The sequence below is a fragment of the Passer domesticus genome, chromosome 6 (genome assembly GCF_036417665.1).
Source record: "Passer domesticus isolate bPasDom1 chromosome 6, bPasDom1.hap1, whole genome shotgun sequence".
Classification (NCBI taxonomy): Eukaryota; Metazoa; Chordata; class Aves; order Passeriformes; family Passeridae; genus Passer; species Passer domesticus.
The window spans coordinates 59,128,064-59,151,342 of NC_087479.1; the positions used below are offsets into that span (position 1 = coordinate 59,128,064).

General features: G+C 44.2%; 1 protein-coding gene and 1 long non-coding RNA gene across 10 annotated transcripts in view; one reads left to right on the top strand and one right to left on the bottom strand.

The window, feature by feature from the left end:
* Window positions 1–527: 527 nt before the first annotated feature.
* Window positions 528–17,508, bottom strand: LOC135303886 (uncharacterized). Of its 6 annotated transcripts, none has more exons than XR_010365297.1 (6): window positions 16,309–16,849; window positions 16,043–16,180; window positions 14,532–14,708; window positions 6,127–6,248; window positions 3,857–5,907; window positions 528–3,746 (listed from the first exon to the last, which is right to left on the bottom strand). It is a non-coding gene; the product is annotated as an uncharacterized LOC135303886 (long non-coding RNA). The 6 variants fall into 6 exon arrangements; XR_010365299.1 differs by adding an exon at window positions 6,337–6,473 and having other exon boundaries at window positions 528–5,907; XR_010365298.1 differs by having other exon boundaries at window positions 528–3,885; window positions 3,943–5,907; window positions 16,309–16,842.
* Window positions 16,930–23,279, top strand: part of LOC135303885 (synaptotagmin-9) — a 66,994-nt gene continuing 60,644 nt past the window's right edge. For all 4 annotated transcript variants that reach the window (XR_010365292.1, XR_010365293.1, XM_064426096.1 and 1 more), the window contains exon 1: window positions 16,930–17,231. Coding sequence is in view for 2 of the 4 variants with exons in the window: in XM_064426096.1 (XP_064282166.1) it covers window positions 17,084–17,231 (148 nt within the window). In the remaining 2 variants the exon portion in view is untranslated. The remainder of the gene's footprint in view (window positions 17,232–23,279) is intronic.

The following is a 23,279-nucleotide window of genomic DNA, read 5'->3' on the forward strand; positions in this document are numbered from 1 at the left end:
TCACCACTTGCTGTGCCAAAGCCTTCGAGAGACAGCAGCGCAAACTGCCAGGAAGGCTTTGACTGAACAGGTTCCTGTAAGGAAATGCCAGGGTGTTCATTTGGTTCAGGAATGCTAATAAGAAAAATAAACTTTCTTAGACAGTCAAGGAGAAAATAATTTAAAAATTTATTCCTTTCTCCCATCTAGATACGGCAATGGGAGGAAACTCACGTAGAAGGAGGCATCAGGCATTTGCTTCAGGGTGCTCTATTCCCAAGATGACAGTCTTTGGTTCAATGAAGACAGTTCCACTTCTATCAGCAAAACTAAAAAAGTCCAAAACACTCTAAAAAAAAGCATGTTTTCTGCCCATGCTAGAACTGGAGCTATCACAAAAGTCCTCCAAATTTCAAATAATCGTAAAGATATTTCTCATTCATCTCTAGTTGCACGATAATGAAAAAAAGGGAAGTTTAAATTCAGATACAAACTGTAAATATAACTTTCAGGTCAGAAAAATAAATTACACTCTGATTACATAAGGCTACAGTAAGTTTATTAAAATTTATTAATCAATGTTAGTTTCAATGTGAAAAGCAGAAAATCCACTCAGAAGAAACTGTTTCTACATTCACATGAATATGACTTATGTTGTGAGACATAACTGAGTGCAAATCTTGACTTGTTAATTATCAAGGTCTTTACTGTGTAGTTTTAGATACTTTGATCAAAGGATAAAATCTCCTGTGAGAGGCAGATGAGCATTTGGAAAAAACACGGTGACCATATTTTATTATAATTTCTCCTTGTTTCCTGAGTATAATGTTGTTGGACAGAACAAAAAGCTCAAAGATCTTTTTGATTGATATCTTAAAAATGTCTAGTTGCTATCAATAATGAGATTAAATTCCTGTAACCTTGATATTTGGCATGTCTGCCAAGGAAGAGCAAAGTTATTACCAATAACATCTTTGTTATGTAACGTAGAGAAATTGAAGTCACCACTGACAGTTCAGTGAGGAGAACTACAAATAAAAAATCATATCACACATTCCTTAGTTTGCTCACATCTGTACTTTGATAAAGTATATACTGAGAAGTAGACATACCTGTCTGGTTTAATCATTTTGCAGTTTTGGAGTAAAAGTGAAAAAAGAGAAAGTGTGAAAAGTGAAGTCCACTGTGTGATTCAGAAGAAAGAACTGTAAAGGTTTCATCTTCGAATCCCTTGGTTCTGTGCAACACTGCAGTGCTGAAGTGAGCCCACAATTTACAGTGGACACTTAAGATGTGGAGGACAAGATGAGATCCACCTGGAACTAAAATCCCCAGATCCCACACAGACAAACAAATCTCAGAACTGATGCTGCCATGTACTGAAATACCCCAAACACAGGCACCATCACAGATCACTTTGATTTTACCCAACTTTGGGAGTAAAGGCTGTTTTACAGTGTGGAAAAAGTCACCACAGTCTTCACAAGGAATTTGGTGGGAGTTGCACTGGATATTGAATGACCTGAGATGGGCAGCATTTGGAACAATTAAGACAACCTTTTATGTTTTCTCTTAACTTAATGCACATTCAACAGCAACTGCAAAGGCATGCTTATTCACTCAAGAAAAATATTTTAAATCATAATACATTTTTACTAATACTAAACTAAACCACTTTTAAGACATCAATGTAAAATGCTTTGGCATGATTTTCATTTGAGACACAAATGTATTCTTACTTAAATTATTTTTTTATTCTGGTTAGATCACCTTCTATTGCATAGAAAACTGCATTTACTTTCCTATATGTTGTGTTGACTATATTTGCCCCATTTTTTGTTATCATACTCAATTTCTATTTGAAGAAGCCAGAAAACCTGGCTACAAAACCAACAATTTTTTCCACAGTCATAACATCATTTTCTTTTAGAAAAGCTTATGAAACCTATTTCTTTTTAGCTTTTTCCTCACAGGAAGTGCTTACAAATGATTGTTTTGTAAGATTACATTTTTTTTCTTTTTTCTGGACTCTCCAACTCATCTATATCTGAAATTGCAGTATCCAAAACTTGTGTTAGATGAAGCATCAGCAATTTCAAATCAGAACAATTATGTCTTTCATGCAATATTCCTCACGATAAACTGCAGAGTCACATTTGTCTCTTTTTGCAATAGCTTCACATTGTCAACTCACTCTGTTTGTTTTTCCCCATGAGCCTAGTTTGTGTTCCAAACCCTGCTCCAGCCAGCACAAGTACAGGGTGGATTATGCATTCTTCACCTTCTATTTTCTAATATGGGGGAAAGAGGCCACTGACTTTCACACGCAATCCATGGAGTCAGGCACACACCTCAGCAAAATTCAAACTAGCTCTGTTACTGACCAGGGAGATTGCTGGCATCAACCCACTCAAACATCACTGCAGAGACAGCCCCAGGCAATACTGGGACCAGCACATGCTTTACATTTCCCCTCTTTCCTTCAGACTGAAACGTGGGCTCCACCTGGAACACTGTTTAGAATCCTCTCCTAAAGCCAGGCACTGTTCCAGAAGGGTTAAAATCTAAAGTCATAGTAGCCAAAACAGCAGGATTTCAGTAAAACAGCACCTTGCACAGATCACATAGGAAAAGGTGAGGCCAGGAGTCATTTCATCACACAAAATATTGTTTTCCCACAGGCTCTGGCTCACAGAACAACTTATAGATGGCCTGTGCCCTCTGCCTTGCTAAAGCAACCTTAACCCTTCTGGCTGCAGAGATATTCCTGTGTTGAAAAAAGCTGAAAATCTCAGCGCCTAAAGAAGAATGAGCTCTGAAAGCTAACAGCAGCTGACATAGGCTGGAGAACATTTCTGTGACAGCTTCAATATTTAACCAGAAAAGCAGGGAACATAAATCTCAATCTCCTATCTAGTGTTTTGGTGTGGACTTTAGTTCCTGGAGTAATTAATGGCAAGAGAAACCCTTCTCACACAGAGAACTAGGTCCTTACCCAGGTTCTTAGCAAGAAACTCATGTATTCCAGAAAGTAATAATTTGTGACAATTTATTTTTAACATAAATTCTGCTGTAATATGAAAGTTCAACTGCTACGGATTGTCAGTTTTCCCTAGATTTAGGCAACAATGTATTTTGGGAGTATGACTCAGGAAAACATTCACATGACCAAGTAAAGCAGGTGGCCAGGACCTACCACACAGCATCAGCTTCATCAGAACATCCTCAGAGAAGGAAAAATAGCTTCTAGCTATTCAGGGAGATGATCACAGGGTAGAAGAAAAAAATTCTAAGGTATAGGTTATAATTATTATAACAAATAAAGCAAACTGCAGTGTCTTTTAGGCAAAAAGCAGCATCACAAAGAGATACATTTCTAAAAAACACAATTCTGCTGATGGAAGTGTTTATATTTTGTTGAAAAAACTCATTTATACATGGGACTCAGTCACAAGTTTAATTATCCCTCTGCCAAAGAAACAGCTTACCTGGTTCTCCCTCAAAAGTATCTCACACAGCAGCACAGCTCTTTTATTCCCCCAGTATTTCAAATGCAATGGCGTAGAGGAGTTGTTTGCTAGTCTGTTGGGAAGGGAGATGCCCAAGATCCCATAAAACTCTCCCTGTCCTGTGCAGATTGATGCCCAGCACTGGGTCCTGAGGCTGCACAGGAACAGGAGGTTGGCACATATTGCACTGAGATACCACGAGCTACAGTGTGGCCAAAGAACCTTGTTCCACTGGGATTCCTTCCTCTCCTCCTTCACCTGGAGAACAGGGATTTGTTATTGCTCCATGGGATTCCTTCCTCTCCCCCTTCACCTGGAGAACAGGGATTTGTTATTGCTCCATGGGATTCCTTCCTCTCCCCCTTCACCTGGAGAACAGGGATTTGTTATTGCTCCACTGGGATTCCTTCCTCTCCCCCTTCACCTGGAGAACAGGGATTTGTTATTGCTCCACTGGGATTCCTTCCTTTCCTCCTTCCCCTGGGGATTTGTTGTTCCTGTCACTCCCTTGCCCAGCAACAAGGCTGTGCCCAAGTCAGATGTTACAAAAGCCAGGCATTTTCAAGGTAAGTTTTTCATCTTTAGCCAGAGATTTGAGGACAGGATTCTGCCTCAGGATCCTCACACCAGCATTCCAGGACCTCTCCAGGGGCAGCCCTGATTCACACTGGGAAGCACCTGCCTTTAGGGACATGGGTTGTTCCCTTTAACTAAAACCAGAAGTGTTCTGGCACTTGAAACAGTGTGCATGCATGTGCTACAACTCTGATTTGAATTCCTGCTTGTGGAAAAAGGGATTTTTAGCCCAGAACAGACACCATTTCTGCATTTCCTACCTCAGGAGTACCTTGCAGAAAGCATATTCTTGATGCAGTTATCTGACTATTTTTAACCAAAACTGCCTTCTGGATGGACTCCAGTTTATTTGATTATATGTTAATCAGAACTAAAGATAGAGCTAAAAGGAATAAAAATTTTCGTCCCTCCACAGGGAGACTTGTGGATTTGTTTCACTTGCAAGCAGATCCCATCTGACCTGTCACTTAATTTAAAAAGTTTTCTAGATTTAGCTGTCTTTCAAAGAAGTCCATGACTACAGAAACACTAGTGATAACTGTGAGTTACAAAGCATTAATTTACCATGAATCAAAACTGAGGGTTTTTTAATTGGGTATTAAGAATTTGGTTTGGGCTTTGATTTGGGGTTTTTTTTTTTTTTTCCTTTTTTTAGGTTAAGGTTCTGTTATCTCTTAAAGTTCAAGGATAAGAGACCATATCCTCCTCACTGAAAGTTACTTAGCATTGTCTTACAAATCCATCACAAAACCACCAAACATTTTTATTTCTTTCTTTTGGTTAGGAAATGTTAATTTGTAGCTGCAAGCAGCTGAATAGAAATACATTAGCAGAGCTTTCCTGCAGTCCACATTATGACTGAGCTCAGATATTTACTTATATGGACTATACCACTCAGTGAGATTGTCAATAAGAGTTAATTAAATAAAAGTTCTACTGACAGTGTGATAACAATTTTCAGACTATATATTTTTTTTTTTTTCTGCAGATGATTCTGCTTTTTGAAGCAGGGAAAAAAATCCTTTAGAGCTAATAACATTTACCATGTTTAGTGGCTTCAAGAAATTATGAGCATGGTTCAGGTTTTATATAGAGTCCTGAATACTGGCTAGACTCTCACAATTATAACATTTTTCTGGGCAAACTACTTTCAGTGACAGGTATTGCATCATCATTCCACCTTGCAGAAAATGGGCTCTCTATTTTATGCATTTACAAATTCTCAAATGATATTAACTTGGGGTTTTTCACTTATTGGCTGCCAATGCATAACATGCAGGACCAGCTCCTATTGTTATTGTCTGGCTCCCATCAGCATGTTAATATAAATAACAAATTTTAGGGTGAGTTAAGACACCCTATTTTCAGCAAGTTCTTTTCTGATATCAAACTTTCACCTTCCTTGAGAATTTGGATATTCCAGCATGTGAGGGTAGGACAGTAGGAAGAGTGCCTCACATTTAGCACGATGACTCCATCAACTTTCATTGGACTATCTACAACATTCAGGTCCAAAGTTAAATTCTGATTTATTAGTGTAGCAGGCTTTTTGTGGCTCCCCTTGGAAGCAGAAAGGTCCTTCAATGGTTCTTTTGTGTTTATTTGCAAGAACAGAGAGCTGGTGATCAGGGATCGAAAGCCAGATAAAACTGCAGAATCCAAAGAGGAGATAAAAACCACTGACTGCAGAGACAAGATTTTCAATCCATGTGCGCAGTCGATGACAAAAACCACAAACCACAGACTTGGGAATTCAACAATTCTCCTCAAGCTCAATTCACTCTCCTCAAGGCTGAATTATTCAGTACACTTCTTTTTGTTCTCCCAGTAGAGTTCGCAAAAGCTGTCAAGGAAGAGATTGTCAAATTAGAAGGCAAATCAGAAGAGATGTGTTTTCCTCCCTCTTTCTCAAGTTTTAAGGAAGCTTTCTTAAGATAGATTAAAATTGCATGTGACATGCTACAGCACCCAGGGTACTCTCTATTAACAATGTGAATGGTATAAAGATCAAGAAAAAAATGGTAATCTGTTATAAGGAGGTCATGAAAGTGGTCCATCATACCAAAGAGCTTGTGTTCATGCTGAGCTGTTTACAGTCTTCTGTGCAGTGTCTCCTATTTTGAGCTTGCAACTTTTCCTTAGGCAGTAAAGTTTAGTCTAATGGAGGCATGGGGAAAAGAACAACTGGAAAAAAAAAGGAACCATAAAAAATCCCACTCATTCTTTATCCACACCCCTTCAGCTCACTCTGTAGAACGTAGCTGAGCTGTACCAGGGCACTGGCTGTCAGATGTACACTCCCAATCCTCTGGTACAGCACAGCTTCTAGTGACACTTGATGGCATCTCAGACACTTGACACACTTTTCCTCTGCTCAGGAGGGACACTTTGCTCTTCCTTCAGGACCTGCTGTGAGAAAGCTCCCTACCATCATTCAGAAAACCCCAAAATGACATTTTACTCGTTCTGACATGGGAACAGCTCACAGGCCTCCTGCAGAGGAAAATACAAAGATCAGTACTATGCTAGCATTTAACACTGTGTTTATGCATTATGTTTTAAAAATCTGAGCACACATCAAGAAATGACATGTGAGTTCAAATAAAAAGCCCCAAGATTTTATAAAAACCATAAGGAAAATACACTACTATTCCTTCTTTCATCAGAGTATGTAATTCTGATCTCAAAATCTTCAAATGACTCCATTATACTCAAGGACAGCTATTTTTTCACATTAACATCATCAAAGTGATGTTACCACCTTCCCTTTAGTTAACACCAACCTGTTTCCATATCACCTCTAAAAGTCAATGATGAGGGAAAGCCCAGATGGGGACATACCCCTGTTTTCTAACTAACCTCCCCTTAAAAGCATTCCTAAAACCTTCTGTGAATAACTAACTCATCTCAAGAAAGACGCTGCTCAGAAAACATCATCTTAAAAAAAACCCCAGTTGTAGTTACTCAGATTTCCCTTCTCTTGTATGTTTACCTAAGCATTTTCTACTTTTCAGCAGCAGCAGCAGAAGGCATACCCATTATGAATAGAAGGGTGACTGTATATAAGAGGGAGAGTGAGGCAGAAAGTCTGGCACGGCCAATAGCAGAAACATTTTTGAAAGATGTATCAATCCTTGAGCCTACCATGGCATTTCCCTTCTCCAGCCTGGACTACATGTTGTGGGGACAGGACATTTTTATGTTTATTATTTTAAATTGTGGTTTTTGTTTTTTGCTTTGTTTGTTGTGTTTATTGTTTTTGTTTTTTTTTTTTTCCTTTCTGCTTTGGGGCTGGGCTTTTTGCATGTTTGCTTGGCTGGCTGGCTGCTTGCTTGTTTTTCTAGCTTCGCTTCTTTTTCTTTTTTTTCTTGCTTTTTTAGCTCGCTTGTTTTTTTTTTTTTTCGCCATTTTTTTCTTTTTCTCTCCTTTCCCCGGTTTCTGTTGTTCTTTTCCTTCCCCTTTCCCCCCCCCCCCCCTTTTTCCCCCCCGAAGATATCGGACCGGCACCGGGCAAGGGGCTCTGTCCGGGGTCTGCAAGAGAAGCTTCGTACTTTCCGCAGCGAAGAGAGAAACGGCTCGACTCTTTGGACTGGTGAAACATCTGTTGCCATTTCGGGCTATTTTTCTTGGGCTGGGAGTGTTTTTTTGTTGTTTTTTAATAAACAAGCTTTTTTTACTTTTCTTTTGAAGAAATTTTTTCCGAACTCAGTGGTGGGGAGGGGGGAAGGTGCGGAGGGTTTTGTTTCTTATAGGGGGCTCTTTTGGAGATATTTTTTTTAATTTGTTTTAAACTAGTTAAATAATTTGGTGGCCCGTACGGGGAAAAGGACAAAGTGGAAAAAGCTTTACTCTAATAATATTTTTTGGCTTTAACTGTTTGTGGAAATATTGGTATGTCTCCTTTTAAAGTTGTAATGTCATTTGGAGTGAAAGCCTGCCTCTATCTCTGGTCATTAGGGTTCTTTGAAGTTTTCATAGCCTTATGGTCACTGGGGTTATTTTCTCATCCAGAAATAGCTCCGGTATTGTCCCTAATACGTAGCTTTTGTAGCAGAGGGGCACTAACCAGAATATTCATCGGGCTGGGCTTGGGTGTGATATTTTGCAAGGGGCTTATAAAAATGTTGTTATCGGTTCCAGGAATGTATAATTCGTGGTTGCGGCTGTGTGTTAAATTTGTTATGGGGGAGGAGGTTATTCAGCCTTTGTTTTCCTTTTCCTCCTCCGAATTGTTTACATTTCTATTAGAAAATGATCACTTCTCCCTGACTGCCAAGGACACCATCTTTCTGTTATTTAATTTAACAACCTTGCTCTATACTGTCTACAGTTTATATAAGATGAAGGCTGAAATTTCTAGAGGGGCTGGTGAGACCCCTGATTTAGGGGTACAACCAAGGGTAAAAAGTCCTGAGTGGTGTGGGAAATGGGAGGATATGGGCCAAATTTTAAAGGAGTTTTCTGATCCGGTAGACTGGGACTTTCCATCTGAACAAATTCAGAACCCGGCTGAGGTGGCGAAGTACCTGAAAGGGAAATGCCAGGATAACCCTAAGGAGAAAAGGATCCTTTCAGTGAGCTGGGCCCTGGCATATGTTTATCGTACCCTGCTAGATACTGTAGGGCAGCAGACAGAGGCAGGGGGGCAGGGAGATAAATCAGCAGCTATCCCAGTTACTCAGGCTGCAGCTAACACCCCAGGCTCGAAGCCAGCAGTTAAATCAGACAGTGAGCCTCAGCCAAGGGCTGTTGCTACTAGTACAAGAAGTGGAAAGTGTACAGATAAGACTGACCGACCAGTGAAGGATGATGATGATTACGATGCAGGAGAAGGACCCTCAACACCTCCTGACATAAAATCAGGAGTCAGAGCAACTGGCACAAGATCAGAGGCCACTATTGATTCCTTCTCCCTGAAGGACCTTCGAGGCCTAAGGAAGGATTATCGGCGACAGCCCGACGAATCTATAATTAGTTGGCTGGTCCGCCTTTGGGATGCGGCAGGGGAGGCTACCATTCTGGATGGCACTGAAGCGAGGCATTTGGGATCCCTGTCACATGATCCCGTCATCGACCAAGGCATGATGAGGGGGGCTAGCCCTCACAGCCTCTGGGAACGGGTCCTGGACAGCGTGGCACAGAGATATCTGTGTGCCGATGACCTCTATGTTCAGCAGACACGATGGAAGACCATAGAACAGGGAATCCAACGCCTGAGGGAGATGGCAGTGGTGGAGATCATTTTTTCAGACGATGTAACAACTAGGAATCCAGACTTTGTACCATGCACACCTGTAATGTGGAGGAAACTGGTGCGACTTGGGCCACCTGAATATGCTTCTGCGCTAGCAATAATGAAGCGGGAGGAGGTATATGAGACTGTACTCGATATGGCGAAGAAACTTCGGGCATATGCGGATGCTGTACATGGCCCGACTCATGCCAGAATTGCAACTGTGGAAACACGACTGCAGGAACTAGAAGACAAAATAGAGAAAAGCAGCAAGAAACTCAGGGAAGAGATTAAGGAAGACCTCCTCCAAATTTCAGCTGTACAAATTAGAGGCCCTGGTACCCAACGCAAACGTTCCCTTGTTAAAGAGAGAAGGTACACCCCACGAGCTGAGTTGTGGTTCTTCTTACGTGAGTCTAGAGAAAACATGAGGAAATGGGATAGGAAGCCTACTGCTGTTCTAGCACAACGAGTGCGTGAATTGAAGGAAGGTAAGAAAAGGAAAACAGCCCCAGTTGCCCGTAGCCGAACAGCCAGGTATGATGATGATGATGACATGTCTAATCCCCTTGAGGGAACCTCCAAGACATATGCCCCAGGAAAGAAGGATAAACAGGCGTAGAGGGGCCCTGCCTCTAGCCAGGTAGAGGCATGGGAAAACCGTATCTTTTAAACGGTGTGGATCCGATGGCCTGGCACATCAGAACCACAAAAATATAACGCTTTAGTGGATACTGGTGCACAGTGTACTCTAATACCATCGGGACATGTGGGGGCCGAACCTGTTTCCATTACTGGTGTGACAGGGGGATCACAACAACTGACCCTGGTGGAAGCTGAGGTGAGCCTAACTGGGAAGGAGTAGAAGAAACATCCCATTGTAACTGGCCCAGGGGCTCCGTGTATTCTGGGCATAGACTTCCTCCGGAACGGTTATTACAAAGACCCAAAGGGACTCAGATGGGCTTTTGGCATAGCTGCTGTAGAGGCAGAGAATATTAAGCAATTGAACACCTTACCTGGACTGACAGAAAACCCATCTGCAGTAAGACTCCTGAGGGTAGAAGAGCAACTCGTGCCAATTGCGACCTCGACAGTGCATCGCCAGCAGTATAGAACGAATCAAGATGCCGTAATCCCCATCCACAAAATGATTCGTGAGCTAGAAAGCCAAAGGGTGGTTAGCAAAACCCACTCACCCTTCAACAGCCCCATCTGGCCTGTGCGTAAATCTGAAGGGGAATGGAGATTGACAGTAGACTTATCGTGCCTTGAATGAAGTGACACCACCACTGAGCGCTGCTGTGCCGGACATGCTGGAACTCCAGTATGAGCTGGAGTCCAAGGCAGCGAAGTGGTATGCCACTATCGATATTGCCAATGCATTTTTCTCCATTCCTCTGGCAGCAGAATGCAGGCCTCAGTTTGCTTTCACCTGGAGGGGCGTGCAGTACACCTGGAACCGACTGCCCCAGGGGTGGAAACACAGTCCCACTATCTGCCATGGACTGATCCAAACTGCATTAGAAGAGGGTAAGGCTCCAGAACATCTGCAATACATCGATAATATCATTGTGTAGGGGAAAACGGCAACAGAAGTGTTTGAGAAAGGAGAGAAAATAATCCAGATTCTCCTGAAAGCCGGCTTTGCCATCAAGAAGAGCAAAGTCAAGGGACCTGCTCGAGAGATCCAGTTCCTTAGAGTAAAGTGGCAAGATGGACGGCGTCAGATTCCCACCGATGTCATCAATAAGATCACAGCTATGTCCCCACCAACCAGCAAAAAGGAAACACAAGCTTTCCTAGGCGCCATAGGGTTTTGGAGAATGCACATTCCGGAGTATAGCCAGATTGTGAGCCCTCTCTACCTGGTCACCCGCAAGAAGAACGATTTCCACTGAGGCCCTGAACAGCAGCAAGCCTTTGCCCAGATCAAGCAGGAGATTGCTCATGCTGTAGCCCTTGGCCCAGTCAGGACAGGACCAGATGTGAAGAACGTGCTCTACACTGCAGCCGGGAACCATAGCCTGTCCTGGAACCTTTGGCAGAAGGTGCCTGGTGAGACTCGAGGCCGACCATTAGGATTCTAGAGTCGAAGCTATAGAAGGTCTGAAGCCAGCTACACTCCTACAGAGAAAGAAATTTTGGCAGCCTATGAAGGAGTCCAAGCCGCCTCGGAGGTGATTGGCACGGAAGCACAACTCCTCCTGGCACCCCGACTACCAGTGCTGGGGTGGATGTTCAGAGGAAAGACTCCCTCTACCCACCATGCCACCAGTGCAACATGGAGCAAGTGGATTGCTCTCATCACACAGCGTGCCCGTATTGGAAACCTGAATCGACCTGGGATTCTGAAAGTAATTACAAACTAGCCTGAAGGTGAGAATTTTGGTCTCGCTAATGAAGAAGAACAAGAAGTAACACGAGCGGAAGAAGCACCACCATACAACCAACTGCCGACAAAAAAAACACGGTATGCTCTTTTTACTGATGGTTCTTGCCGCATTGTGGGAATGAAACAGAAGTAAAAAGCAGCTGTATAGAGCCCCACACGACAGGTCGCAGAAGCCACTGAAGGAGAGGGTGGATCAAGCCAACTCGCTGAACTTAAGGCCGTTCAGCTGGCTCTAGACATTGCTGAAAGAGAGAAGTGGCCAAAGCTCTACCTCTACACTGATTCATGAATGGTAGCCAATGCACTGTGGGGCTGGCTGGAGAGATGGAAAGGAGCTAACTGGCAGCGTAGAGGAAAGCCAATTTAGGCTGCTGAAGAATGGAAAAATATTGCCACCAGGTTAGAGAAACTACCTGTGAAGGTTCGCCACGTAAATGCCCATGTCCCCAAAAGCAGAACTAATAAAGAGCAGCAAAACAATCATCAAGTAGATCAGGCTGCGAGGATAGGAGTGTCAAAGATAGACCTAGATTGGGAACACAAGGGAAAGTTATTCCTAACTCAATGGGCCCATGATGCCTCAGGCCATCAGGGTAGAGATGCCACCTACAAGTGGGCACGAGACCGAGGAGTAGATTTAACCATGGACAGTGTTTCTCAAGTTATCCATGACTGTGAGACGTGTGCTACCATCAAACAAGCCAAGCAAGTGAAACCCCTATAGTACGGTAGGCGGTAGTCCAAATACAAGTATGGGGAAGCCTAGCAGATTGATTACATCACACTGCCTCAAACCCGCCAAGGCAAGCGCTACGTGCTCACAATGGTAGAAGCCACCACAGGATGGTTAGAAACCTACCCTGTGTCTCATGCTACCGCCCATAACACCATCCTGGGCCTTGAAAAGCAGGTCCTTTGGAGACATAGTACCCCTGAGAGGATTGAGTCAGACAATGGGACTCATTTTAAAAATAATCTTATTAACACCTAGGCTAGGAAACATGGCATTGAGTGGGTATACCACATCCCCTACCATGCACCAGCTGCAGGTAAAGTGGAGAGATACAATGAATTGTTAAAGACCACCTTGAAGGCATTGGGTAGGAGGTCTCTCAAAAACTGGGAGCAGCATTTAGCCAGGGCCACCTGGTTAGTTAACACTCGAAGTTCCACCAACCGAGCAGGTCCTGCCCAGTCTGAGTCCCTCAATATAGTAGATGGAGATAAAGTCCCAGTGGCCCATGTCAGAAGTTTGTTGGGGAAGACAGTATGGATTAATCCTGCCTCGAGTACAGGCAAACCCATTCGTGGGATTGTCTTTGCTCAAAGACCAGGTTATACCTGGTGGATAATGCAGAAAGATAGGACAACCCGTTGCGTACCTCAGAGAGATCTGATTGTGGGATGATATCATTGTTTGTTAAGCGTGACCACCATTGTCTGTACATTAGATCATACAGACATAAAACAGAAGGAAATATGAAAGTGTCGAAGGTCTGAGCAAGTAAGAATGAAAGAAAACGTGTAAGTGTGGAAGGTTGGAGCAAGTGAGAAGAAAGTTTACATTGTTCAATAACATGTTCACGATATGGGATAAGGGGTGGAATGTCGTGGGGACAGGACATTTTCATGCTTATTATCCCAAATCGTGGTTTCTGTCCCCTGCTCCGTTTGTTGTGTCTATCGTTTTTGTCCTTCCCCCCCCCCCCCCCCCCCGCTTGGGGGCTCGGCTTTTTGCATGCTTGCTTGGCCGGCTGGCTGCTTGCTTGCTCTTCTAGCTTTGCTTCTCTTTCTTTTTTTTCTTGCTTTTTTAGCTCGCTTGTTTTTTCGCCATTTTTTTTCCTCCTTTCCCCGGTTTCTGTTGTTCCCTTCCTTCCCCTTTCCCCCCCCCCCCCCCTTTTCCCCCCCGAAGATATCGGACCGGCACCGGGCAAGGGGCTCTGTCCGGGGTCTGCAAGAGAAGCTTCGTACCCTCCGCAGCGAAGAGAGAAACGGCTCGACCCCTTGGACTGGTGAAACATCTGTTGCCATCTCGGGCTATTTCTCTTGGGCTGGGAGTGTTTTTTTGTTGTTCTTTAATAAACAAGCTTTTTCCACTTCCCCTCTGAAGAAATTCTTCCCGAACCCAGTGGTGGGGAGGGGGGAAGGTGCGGAGGGTTTTGTTTCCTATAGGGGGCTCCTTTGGAGATATTTTCCCTAATTTGTCCTAAACCAGTTCACTACAGGTGACTGCCTTTGATGAAATGGCCTCCTTTAACCACAGCAATGTTCTTCTTGTTTTCAGTCATTTTGTCCTCCTGTTTAACTACAGATTCACAAACTTTGATTTCTCGGCATGAAAAAAAGTCTGACTTGCTGTATTCCATTAGTGACTTAGTTGTTCTACAAGTTTTCTTGATTTCCTGAAATACTCCCTCTTCAAGAAAAAGGTACTCCCATCATGAGCTGTGCCCAAATGGGCAAATAGAAGTCAAGCAATTACAAATACTCAACACAAATACTTGATAAGTTCTGGTTGCAGCTTAGCCATAACAAAAATTCTGATGCAAGCTGCCTTACTTGCTTCCAGAAATGCATTTGTTTCACAAATGCCTCAGCTTTGAAGGTGACTTCATTGCCAGCAATCCTTGTGCTGCTGCCAGAACACTGGGGAAAAGCTTTATTTCAAGAAAAGAAAGACGAATGTGTCAATTGATGATGACAGAACTGTTGTAGGTCAAACAGTTAAACTTATTCTGACTCTGTGTGTAGCAGGCTTGGGGATTTTTTTTCTGACTTCTGAGTACACTGTGTTGTGTGAGAGCAGCTTGAGCTAAACAGAAAAAAAAAATAGACTTACTGTGTCAGTAGAGATTGTGACTCTCAGGATAAGGTTAATAAGAGCATCCCACTGCATCACTCAGTGACCTTCTAGGACCAAAGTTAATTAGTGCAGCACTCATTAGGGATCTCAAATGTAACATGGTCTCCTCAACTGGGGAAATCTGCGGCTGACACAGGAGCAAACCAGGAGCGCCTGCAAGAAGACAAACATGCAATCAATGATAACAAAATGGCAGATATGAGCTGCTTCTCAGAGGCGAGATCAGGAAGGAAATGCTGCACTTGCTTTGAGACACAGCTGATTACATTTAGTGCTGTTATCTCCAGAGACGGGGGCATTTGCTCTCACAGTGCACTCAGAGCTCAGGGCTTTGGAGAATAGATGCCTTTGTTTACAAGCAGTGATGTCCAAATAGTTTCTCTCCTCCACCAGACTGAAAAATTTCCATCTCCAAGCACCTGTATTGCAAACATCTCAGCACCTTCAAATTGCTGCTACTCAAAAAAATGAAGCAAGTTTTTTGTTAAAGGAGAAGGACAAAGAAATTACTGCTTGATCACCAGGCTGTCCAGAGCTCACTCTGCAGCAAGCCCAAATCCCAAGCTAGCAATGGCCTTGTGGTCCCACAGGATAAAAACCACACTCTGGCATTAACATCACTTTGCAGTTGATATATTTGTCTGTCCTGGAGAGAGGTCAAGCTACAGAACAGCACAGCCATCATGGTCAGTGCCAAACTACCAAAATAGAGCCAAAAAATATGTTAAATAATATACAAATTATAGGCAAATTGTATTCAGTAATTCAAACTCTGGTCACACACGATCACTGGGCTTTGAACTTTACAGCTATCTCTATCTTTGATAGCTTTGAGAGTTTACATGCATATTAATAATCTGATAGCCCTCTTGAACCTGTTTTTCCATAAAAGACATTCTGGTGCCTCTAGGTCTATGAAGTTCTTTAAAATTTGCCCCTTCTTCACTGCAGTAGGTTAAGCAGCAGGACTGCTGGAGCCTGATGCTTACTTTCAGAGGAAGGGCTCTGACTGACAGTACCTCTTACCAATTGTCTTTCTCCCTGCAGCTTAGAGAAGCAAAGAAATGACACTGGTTTTTCCAGCACCAAGATGAGTATTTGTGTGGCATTTATTGACACCAGCAGAGAGTTTCACATGGTTAGACGTGAAAACATATACTGATGCCACCAAAATCTCTGGCCCTCAAAAATATGATTACAATGGTAACAAACTGTGACAGCTACACACTATTTTATTAGCTATTAGTAATTATTAATAACGACAAGCCAGCCTGAGTGAGTCGCCTGATTACTGGTGGAATTATGCCTGGCTTATACAATCACGTTTTACAGATATAATTTTTCTATTTAAAAGGGGGAGTTGGAGGGGGGAATGCCTTTCAGACATAAGCAATGTTGCCAAAGCACTAGGAGGCAAGTTATATCAGTAAACAACTTTTCTTAATACCCTCTCCTTTCCCAAAATGCATCTCATTTCGATGATATACCTTTTTCTTTAAGAAGAAAAAAGCTTCTACTAGAAGATGATGCTATTTCTAGAACAGTTATCAGCAGTCTTTAAACAGGAGGCTGAACATCTACACCAGTCTGAACTTCCTGAGCTTACCGTGGCCTTTGATATTTGCCTGAAGTATTATAAAAGGGAGAGAGAGAGGGAAAAAAATGAAGTTAAATGGAGCAGCCAGTTCTCAGCTTTTCCCCTCATGACACCCACCAGCCTCCCAGCCTACAAACCCAGAAAGCGAAGCAGCACCTTACGAATCTCCGACTTGCCAGGATAAACATGCCTAATGGCAGACATCTCCTCAGCCCCCTCCTCCTCCGCCAAGGCTCTCCTGCCCTCCCCTCCGGCTACGGCTGGCTCTCAGGTGCCCGAGCTTTCCCAGCCGCGCTTTAACTCTTTTTAGCCCGTCGCTATGAATCCGCTGAATGAGCACCGGTCTCTGACACTTTCCCCTGCCGGCTGCGAGGGCGCGCGTTCCGGGTAGCGAACGGGCTAGCCGGAGCGAAGCCGAGCGGCGGCGGGCGCCGAGCCGCAAGGGCGCCCGGCCCGGGACGAGCGGGCGGGCGGAGGGCCGGGCCTGCCCGCCATGGGGAGGCGGGGGCCGGGGCGCTGTCCGTCAGGGCCCGCGCCCAGCTCCGCGCCCCGCCGGCCCCAGCGCCGCCTCTGAAGTTTCCCGCGCGGAGCGTGAGCGCTCGGGCCCGTCCTGCCCCCGGGGCGGAGAGGGGCGCGGCGGCACCCGCCCGCTCCCCCGCCGGCAGCGCTGCGCCAGCGCGGCTGGGCGGCCGCGGCGCCGGCGCTCCCCGCCCTCGCGTTCAACTGGTGGGACCCCCGTGCGCCCCCGGCCGCGGCAGCGCGGGCAGCGGCGGGCGGCCCGGCCCGGCCCGGCCCGGCTCGGCCCGGCGGGGCGGGCGCCGCCGGCTGAGGAGGATGCGGGCGGCGGCGCGGCGGCCGCAGGCGGGCGGCGGGCAGCGGCGCGGCGCCTGACCGCAGGGCTCCGCTCCGCTCCCGAGGATGCTGCGGGGCGATGCCCGGCGACAGGGAGGACGAGATCTGCCAGAAAGCGCTGCAGCTGCTGGCCGAGCTGTGCTCCGTCGGGGCGGTGGAGAACGAGAACTGCCGGGATTTCATCTACTACCTGCGGGACAGAGCCCGGCCCCGCCTCAGCGACTCAGGTACGGCCGCCGCCCTCGGGGGCGCGGGCACCGGCGGCCTCCCTCCGGCCCTGGCTGCGGGAGGAGGGCGAGCTCCCCGAGCATCCCCGGGCGGCCGGGAGCCGCGGGGAGAGGCCTGCCGGCAGCGGGCGGCAGCGCCGGGAAGGAGGCGGCGGGGGGATGCTCCGGGGGAGGACGCCGGTCCGGGCTCGGCGCCGCCAGGCTCGGCTGTAGCGCCCGGCGCTGGGGGAGACGCGAGCTCGAGCCCGCAGCGCTCCCCGAGCCCGCGGCGGGTGCGGCAGCGCGGGGGGCGGGCGCGCAACTTCGCGCGGGCGCTGCCGCCCGGAGCGGGTCGGAGCCGCCCCGGCCGGCGCCGCTGCTGCAGCGCCCGCGGCTGCCCCGCCGCTCCCTCCCGGCGCTCGGGGTGCAGCGGCCCGGCGCCTCGCCGCTCGGTTGAACCGGAGGGCGGTTCAACGCAACTGCCCGGTTCCGTGTGCCACGAGCTAAGGAGAGTGTTCCCGGCGTGCCTGTAGCAGATGTGCGGGTCTGACAGGACGGACACTGCGTTGGGGTCTGTGTGCTTGTCAGCGTTATGGCTTCCACACTCTTACTTAAAAACTTTAACTTAAGGAAGCTGAGCTCTAGCTGCACAGAACCAGAAAAGATTGAGGATTTGTCTCTGGGTGCAAGGGAAGGGCAAATTGCAGTTTAGAGCAGGAGCTTATTATATTTATTTTTACATCATCAAGTTGAGGTTGCTCAGTATGGGGAGGAATTTAGTGAGTTAAGACAGAAGTTGATAAACGTGTGCAGTACTGGGAAGCCTTGCTGTTAGATCAGCAAGTCATCACAGCAGAGTGTTCATTGCTTTGTTATTCTCTGAAATAAATCAGTCCGTTCAGCACAGGGCAGTCTAATGACACTCTTTTCTGTAATTTAGTAGCCTAAAGTAACACTCAGAGTGCAACTTCCTGACAAATCCTTGGATATGCTGGAGGCCTGGAGAAAACAAGTAAAACTAAATAAAAAAATACTCAAGGGAGGAAAAAGATGTGCTGTCACAATAAATGAATAAGGAATTTTCCATCATTCAGTTTGCTTGTATCCGAAGCTATTTGCAGCCATTCTGGCTTTTCACTACTTAAAATATTCAAATTGGAGTGATTCATGCTATGTTTGATAGGGTTTCTTTAAAAGTAGGCAAATTTAATTGTTTGGTTCATATAGGCAGATTTAATTACTTTGTTCATATAAGCAGTAATTTTAGGACAGACACCTGTGATTTTCTGTAATTTTCATTTACTATAGGATCAGTCATGTATTTGTATGTCAGGTCATGATTCCAAAGCTGTCTGCTTAAATCAGTGCTCGCTTTGGATACAAAACTACTTGAAATGCATATGGAGACTTTAACCTCCGCCACTTGGATAACAGCTTTTCAGATTTCTTTCAGAAGCTACCTGCCTTTTTTTTTTTTTTTAATCAGCCCCAGGCAATAAGAATACCTGGCATCTGTTTGGAAGTGATTTTAAAACATGGTGTGCTCAGTAAAAATTTATCACCTCTACCTAAAGATGAAAAAAAAAAAAAAAAGTCTGTTTATTTCTACCTGTTTTGCTTGAACTGATATTACACAACAGCCTTCCAGTGTTGTCGGGAACCTGCTCGATTACACAGAGCAGCAGTCCCCAACCTTCGCCAGCCAATGTGCAACAACCCTGAGCAATTATGCTGCAGGCAGCATCTTCCCATTGGCCTCAGTCTGAACGGTTTTATTTTTTGCAGCTGCAGCCAGTCTCAGAGGGTCTAGCAGGCAACATGTTACCCATAAACCCTGACTTGGTAGATAGTTCTGTGAGGTGGTCGTGTCAGGAATTTGTTAATTTACCTAGTTATCTCACATTTCTTTGATTAGAATGTGTTTCTTACCCCAGTATGGCTGTCCACGTGGCTTGTTTAGCTGGTCCCTAGGTGTGGTGCTGTGGGCTGTAGGAAGGCAGCGCACGGGAGTTCCAAAATGAAGCAATGCTCACCGTGAAAGGACAGTGAACAACACTGACCAAACCCAGCTTGCTGTGTGTAGTCAGTTTCATTGACTTAACAAGGGCAAAACAGCTTTTAAAAGCCCTGAGAGCTGATCCATTCCCTTTCCAGCCGCTAGAGGCCTGAGCAGGGATGTGGAGAAAAGTGGTGCTGAAGGACAGCGTCTCCTTACCCGAGCCGGGCAGAAGATGAAGCTGTCCTTCTGTCCTTGCTCCAGCTTCCTGCCCCCGAGGTGTGAAGGTGATGTGCCTGAGTCAATCTGAACTAAACAACTGGCTCTTAGGCCGCCCAAACCAGCAATCTAAAAAGATCTACAGCATCAGAGTGGAGAAAAGTGCATGATTAAGTATCTGATGAGGTACATGTACAGGAATTAGTGCCTGGGGACATGTCACCATGACATTTTTATGAAAATCCTTTGCTAGGATTTTTCTCCTATTCTGTCTGAGAAGCCTCAGAAAAGAAATGTAAACAATAACTATCTGTGATCTGGACATTGTTTCCCAACAGGTGCATCTTTCACTGGTCCACGTGAATTGTTTTCACTTGATGATCAATCACAGCCACCTGTGTCTGAGCAGTCACAAGATTTTGTTATAATTCTATTTCCTTTCCAGCTTTCTGATGGATCTTTTTTCTCTATTCTTTTTAGTATAGTTTTAGTGTAGCATTTTAATATAATATAATATAATATCATAATATAATAAATAAGCCTTCTGAAACATGGAAAAAGATTATCCTCTCTTTCCTCATCCTGGGACCCTCGAACACCACCATAGGGACATGCTTTGAAAAGTGTTTCTGAAATGAAGTGGGCACTTGCCCAAATCCATGGTGGGTACAGACAATTCTGCAGCATCTTTGGCTGAAGCCATTCATGGATGTTGGCTCTGTCCCCTGTCAGGAGCTGCTGGAAAAACCCAGCCCTGACTGGGGGAGGGAGGGAGGGAGCTGAGGGGCTGCTGAGCCTGGTGCCAGCATCTCTGTCCAAGCTCCGGCTCCCGGCGCCCCTCAGCCCCAGCACGGAGCAGCCAGATCCCTGGAGATCCACTCCTCTCCTGCCTGACATCTGATGCACTTTGCTGTGTGACTCAGGCCAGGAGGGGACTGGATGCTTGTGGTGTGTGCCACATCTTTACTTTTCAGTTTCTCAGTATATTTCAGCTGTTTTCCCCTGTTGTGGGGCGTGCTGCATGTGCTTCGAGCACGAGTTTAAAGGCTAATGAGGTCTGGGTTTAACATGCTGGTCCACTGGATTTCAAGGGTGACACGAGTGAGTCAGATTTTAAAGCTTTTCAGAAAACTAAAAATGCAAATTAGGCATTTAGTGAAAAATCTTCAATTAGTTCAATAAGAGTTATATGTCAGAGCAACCTTGAAAATCCCCAAAAGGCATCCTTAGGCATTTAGATACCTTAATAAGCTGACTCGTTTTCTGTTCCATTGTAAAATGTCAATAATATTTCTGTATCATTGAAGGGCTTTATGAGGGTAAATTGCAGAGTCTGAACACGTCTGGTATGTAATACATTCATAAAGGAGAGTCAGATGGACCTCTCAGAGATATTCGAGTAAAAACAATGTTTGTCATGTGGGCATTTGAAGACAATCATTCAAGATCATGGAATATCACCCCATGATACATGATAAAGCAAATATTGTAGAGCAGCAAGAGCAGAAGTCCTTCAATGTGTAAAAAAAGAAAAATCCAGTAAACCAAAACAACAGCAACAAAATCATGAAAGGCTGACCATTAAAAGAAGAATCAGGACAAAAGAGATGTTTGTGAAATAAGGGTTCTAACAAAAGTCCAGGCCACTAATCATATGGAATTTTTCGTTAATTTTGTAGTAGAAAAATTATATAAATATAAATAAAAAGTAAAGTTTTCTGTTGCTTTGGGTTGCACATCTTGAGGATGAGCCATCAAGGTCTTATAATATTCTTAATTATGTTCTTTAAAATTGACTAATAGGTGCTAAAACAGAATAAATTATGAATATTGTGGGCGTAGCGATGGCAGAAATGTTTTATAGGTCATAGGTATGAGATCAATATTTCACAGTGACAGAAAGCCAGATTTTAGTATTTGATTGAGGTAAAGATAGTCAAGAAATTAAAAAATCTAGGAGTGGAAATGGGATGGATATTGAAGACAAAATGTATGACAAACTGCAGTTATAGTCTTTCAGTAGAATTTAAGCATTTTATGAATCAGTACTTCGTTTTTAATGTCTGCTTTCAGCTCCAGGACAGAGAAAAGCACAAAGAAACAGAAAGCCAAAGAGGTATCACCGTGGACTCCCAGCCCTCTGGTGGAATGTGAGATCCCAGGTTTTCTGTGGAGGGTGTTGTTCCCCCAGACTGCTCGTTCCCTAGAAAGCTAATACTTGCAGTTAAATCGTACCACAGAAAGTTTCCCTTTAATTCAGAACTGAGTTTAAAAACAAAACCTGTCTTCAGAAAGTACCTTGTTTCCTTAAAAAGGTATTTTAAAATGTTTATACCTTAAATTACTTTCTGATTTATTTCCATCTCAACCCCCAAATTTTCCAGGAGCATATCGAGCTGCAGGGTTTCTTCAAGACACTGAGTATATCTAGATTTATCTAGATAAATTCAAAAAGCATTTGCAAGTTTTAAAGACATGAAAAACACTTGAGTGGGTGAAATAACTTCCAGTATGTTTTTTCATTTTATTTTCTTCAGTGTGAGCTGATGCTCTCCCTATTTTTAAATTTTCTTTTCCTGATAGTATTCAATGTGTGCTGCTACTGCAAGACTTTGTAGGACAGAGGACAAGTGTAAATTGTATTTCCTCTCTTGAGGTCAGATGAATGAAGATGTGTGAGGCCCAAGTTCCTTTGGATTTTGAGAACCAAAGTGCTCTTTCAAGAATTGAAAAAACTACAGCGATGTTATGTATTTAAGACTAAAAATAGGTATTCATTTTCTCTTTTGAAAAGTCAGGAACAAGTTTGAAGAAGGTAAAAACAATTACTTCCTGTTGCTTGAATTCTAAAATGCTCTGCTAGTTTAATTCCCTCTAAACAAAGAGGCTCTCAGAGACTTTCCTGCCGTACTGGAGGAGTTTAATATTGTTTTTCTCCTTGGAAATCTGTTTTAAACAGATAGCTAAATTTTGAAACAATTTGTAGAAAAGAGCAAATCGTTCAAAGTAAAGGGACTACCTGTGTGCTTAATAATGACTTGAAACTATAATTAAGGTAAATCAATTTAAATAAAAGTAAAGATCTGAATTTATTATAACAGCATATAACATTTTCCTGGAATGCATTTTTGTTCTTTTGCAGCTAACTTAAAGAATTATAGGTGTTTAAGTTATGACTTACTCTTCAGAACCAGAGAAAAGGACGACTACAAAGATTTTCCTCATGATAAAACGGAGCTTTGATCAGGCTGGAACACAGTCATGTTAAATACTCTTCAGATATGAAAGAGCCCTGCTCTACTGAGATCACTTTCTATTTTCCAGACATGCAGAGCAGCTGCACTTTAACAGGAGAAGCCAAACATGAGGAGGTTTTCTGTAGTCCCCGTGACCAAACCTCACTCCACTGCTGTCCCATGGCTGCTCCTGCACATTGTGGGGAGCAGAAATGTTTCAAGTCTGTGAGGAAAAGGCAGGAGGAAGGTGGCTTCCAGCCCTCCTTGGCCTCTACATCCAGATTCAGTACAGATGTGGAAAGTAGGGGCTTCCATTTCCATTTTGGTTTTAGTCCTCACTTATATGGGGATTTCACCAAATGTTTGTTGTTTACAGTCTGCCTTATACCCTGAAACTACAACAATGTGGAACACCGTGTTAAATAGACTGATGCCAACTACACCTCTTTGTATCTAACAGAAAAAAATGTGTTTACTCAAATATGACACGTATATAAGAATGTGTTTACTCATATATGACATGTATATAAAAATAACACTTATTTCCTGAAGTCATTGCAAGCCCATTTGTGAAGTAATTCTACAAGTTAGAATAACATGCTAACCAAATCAGGAATC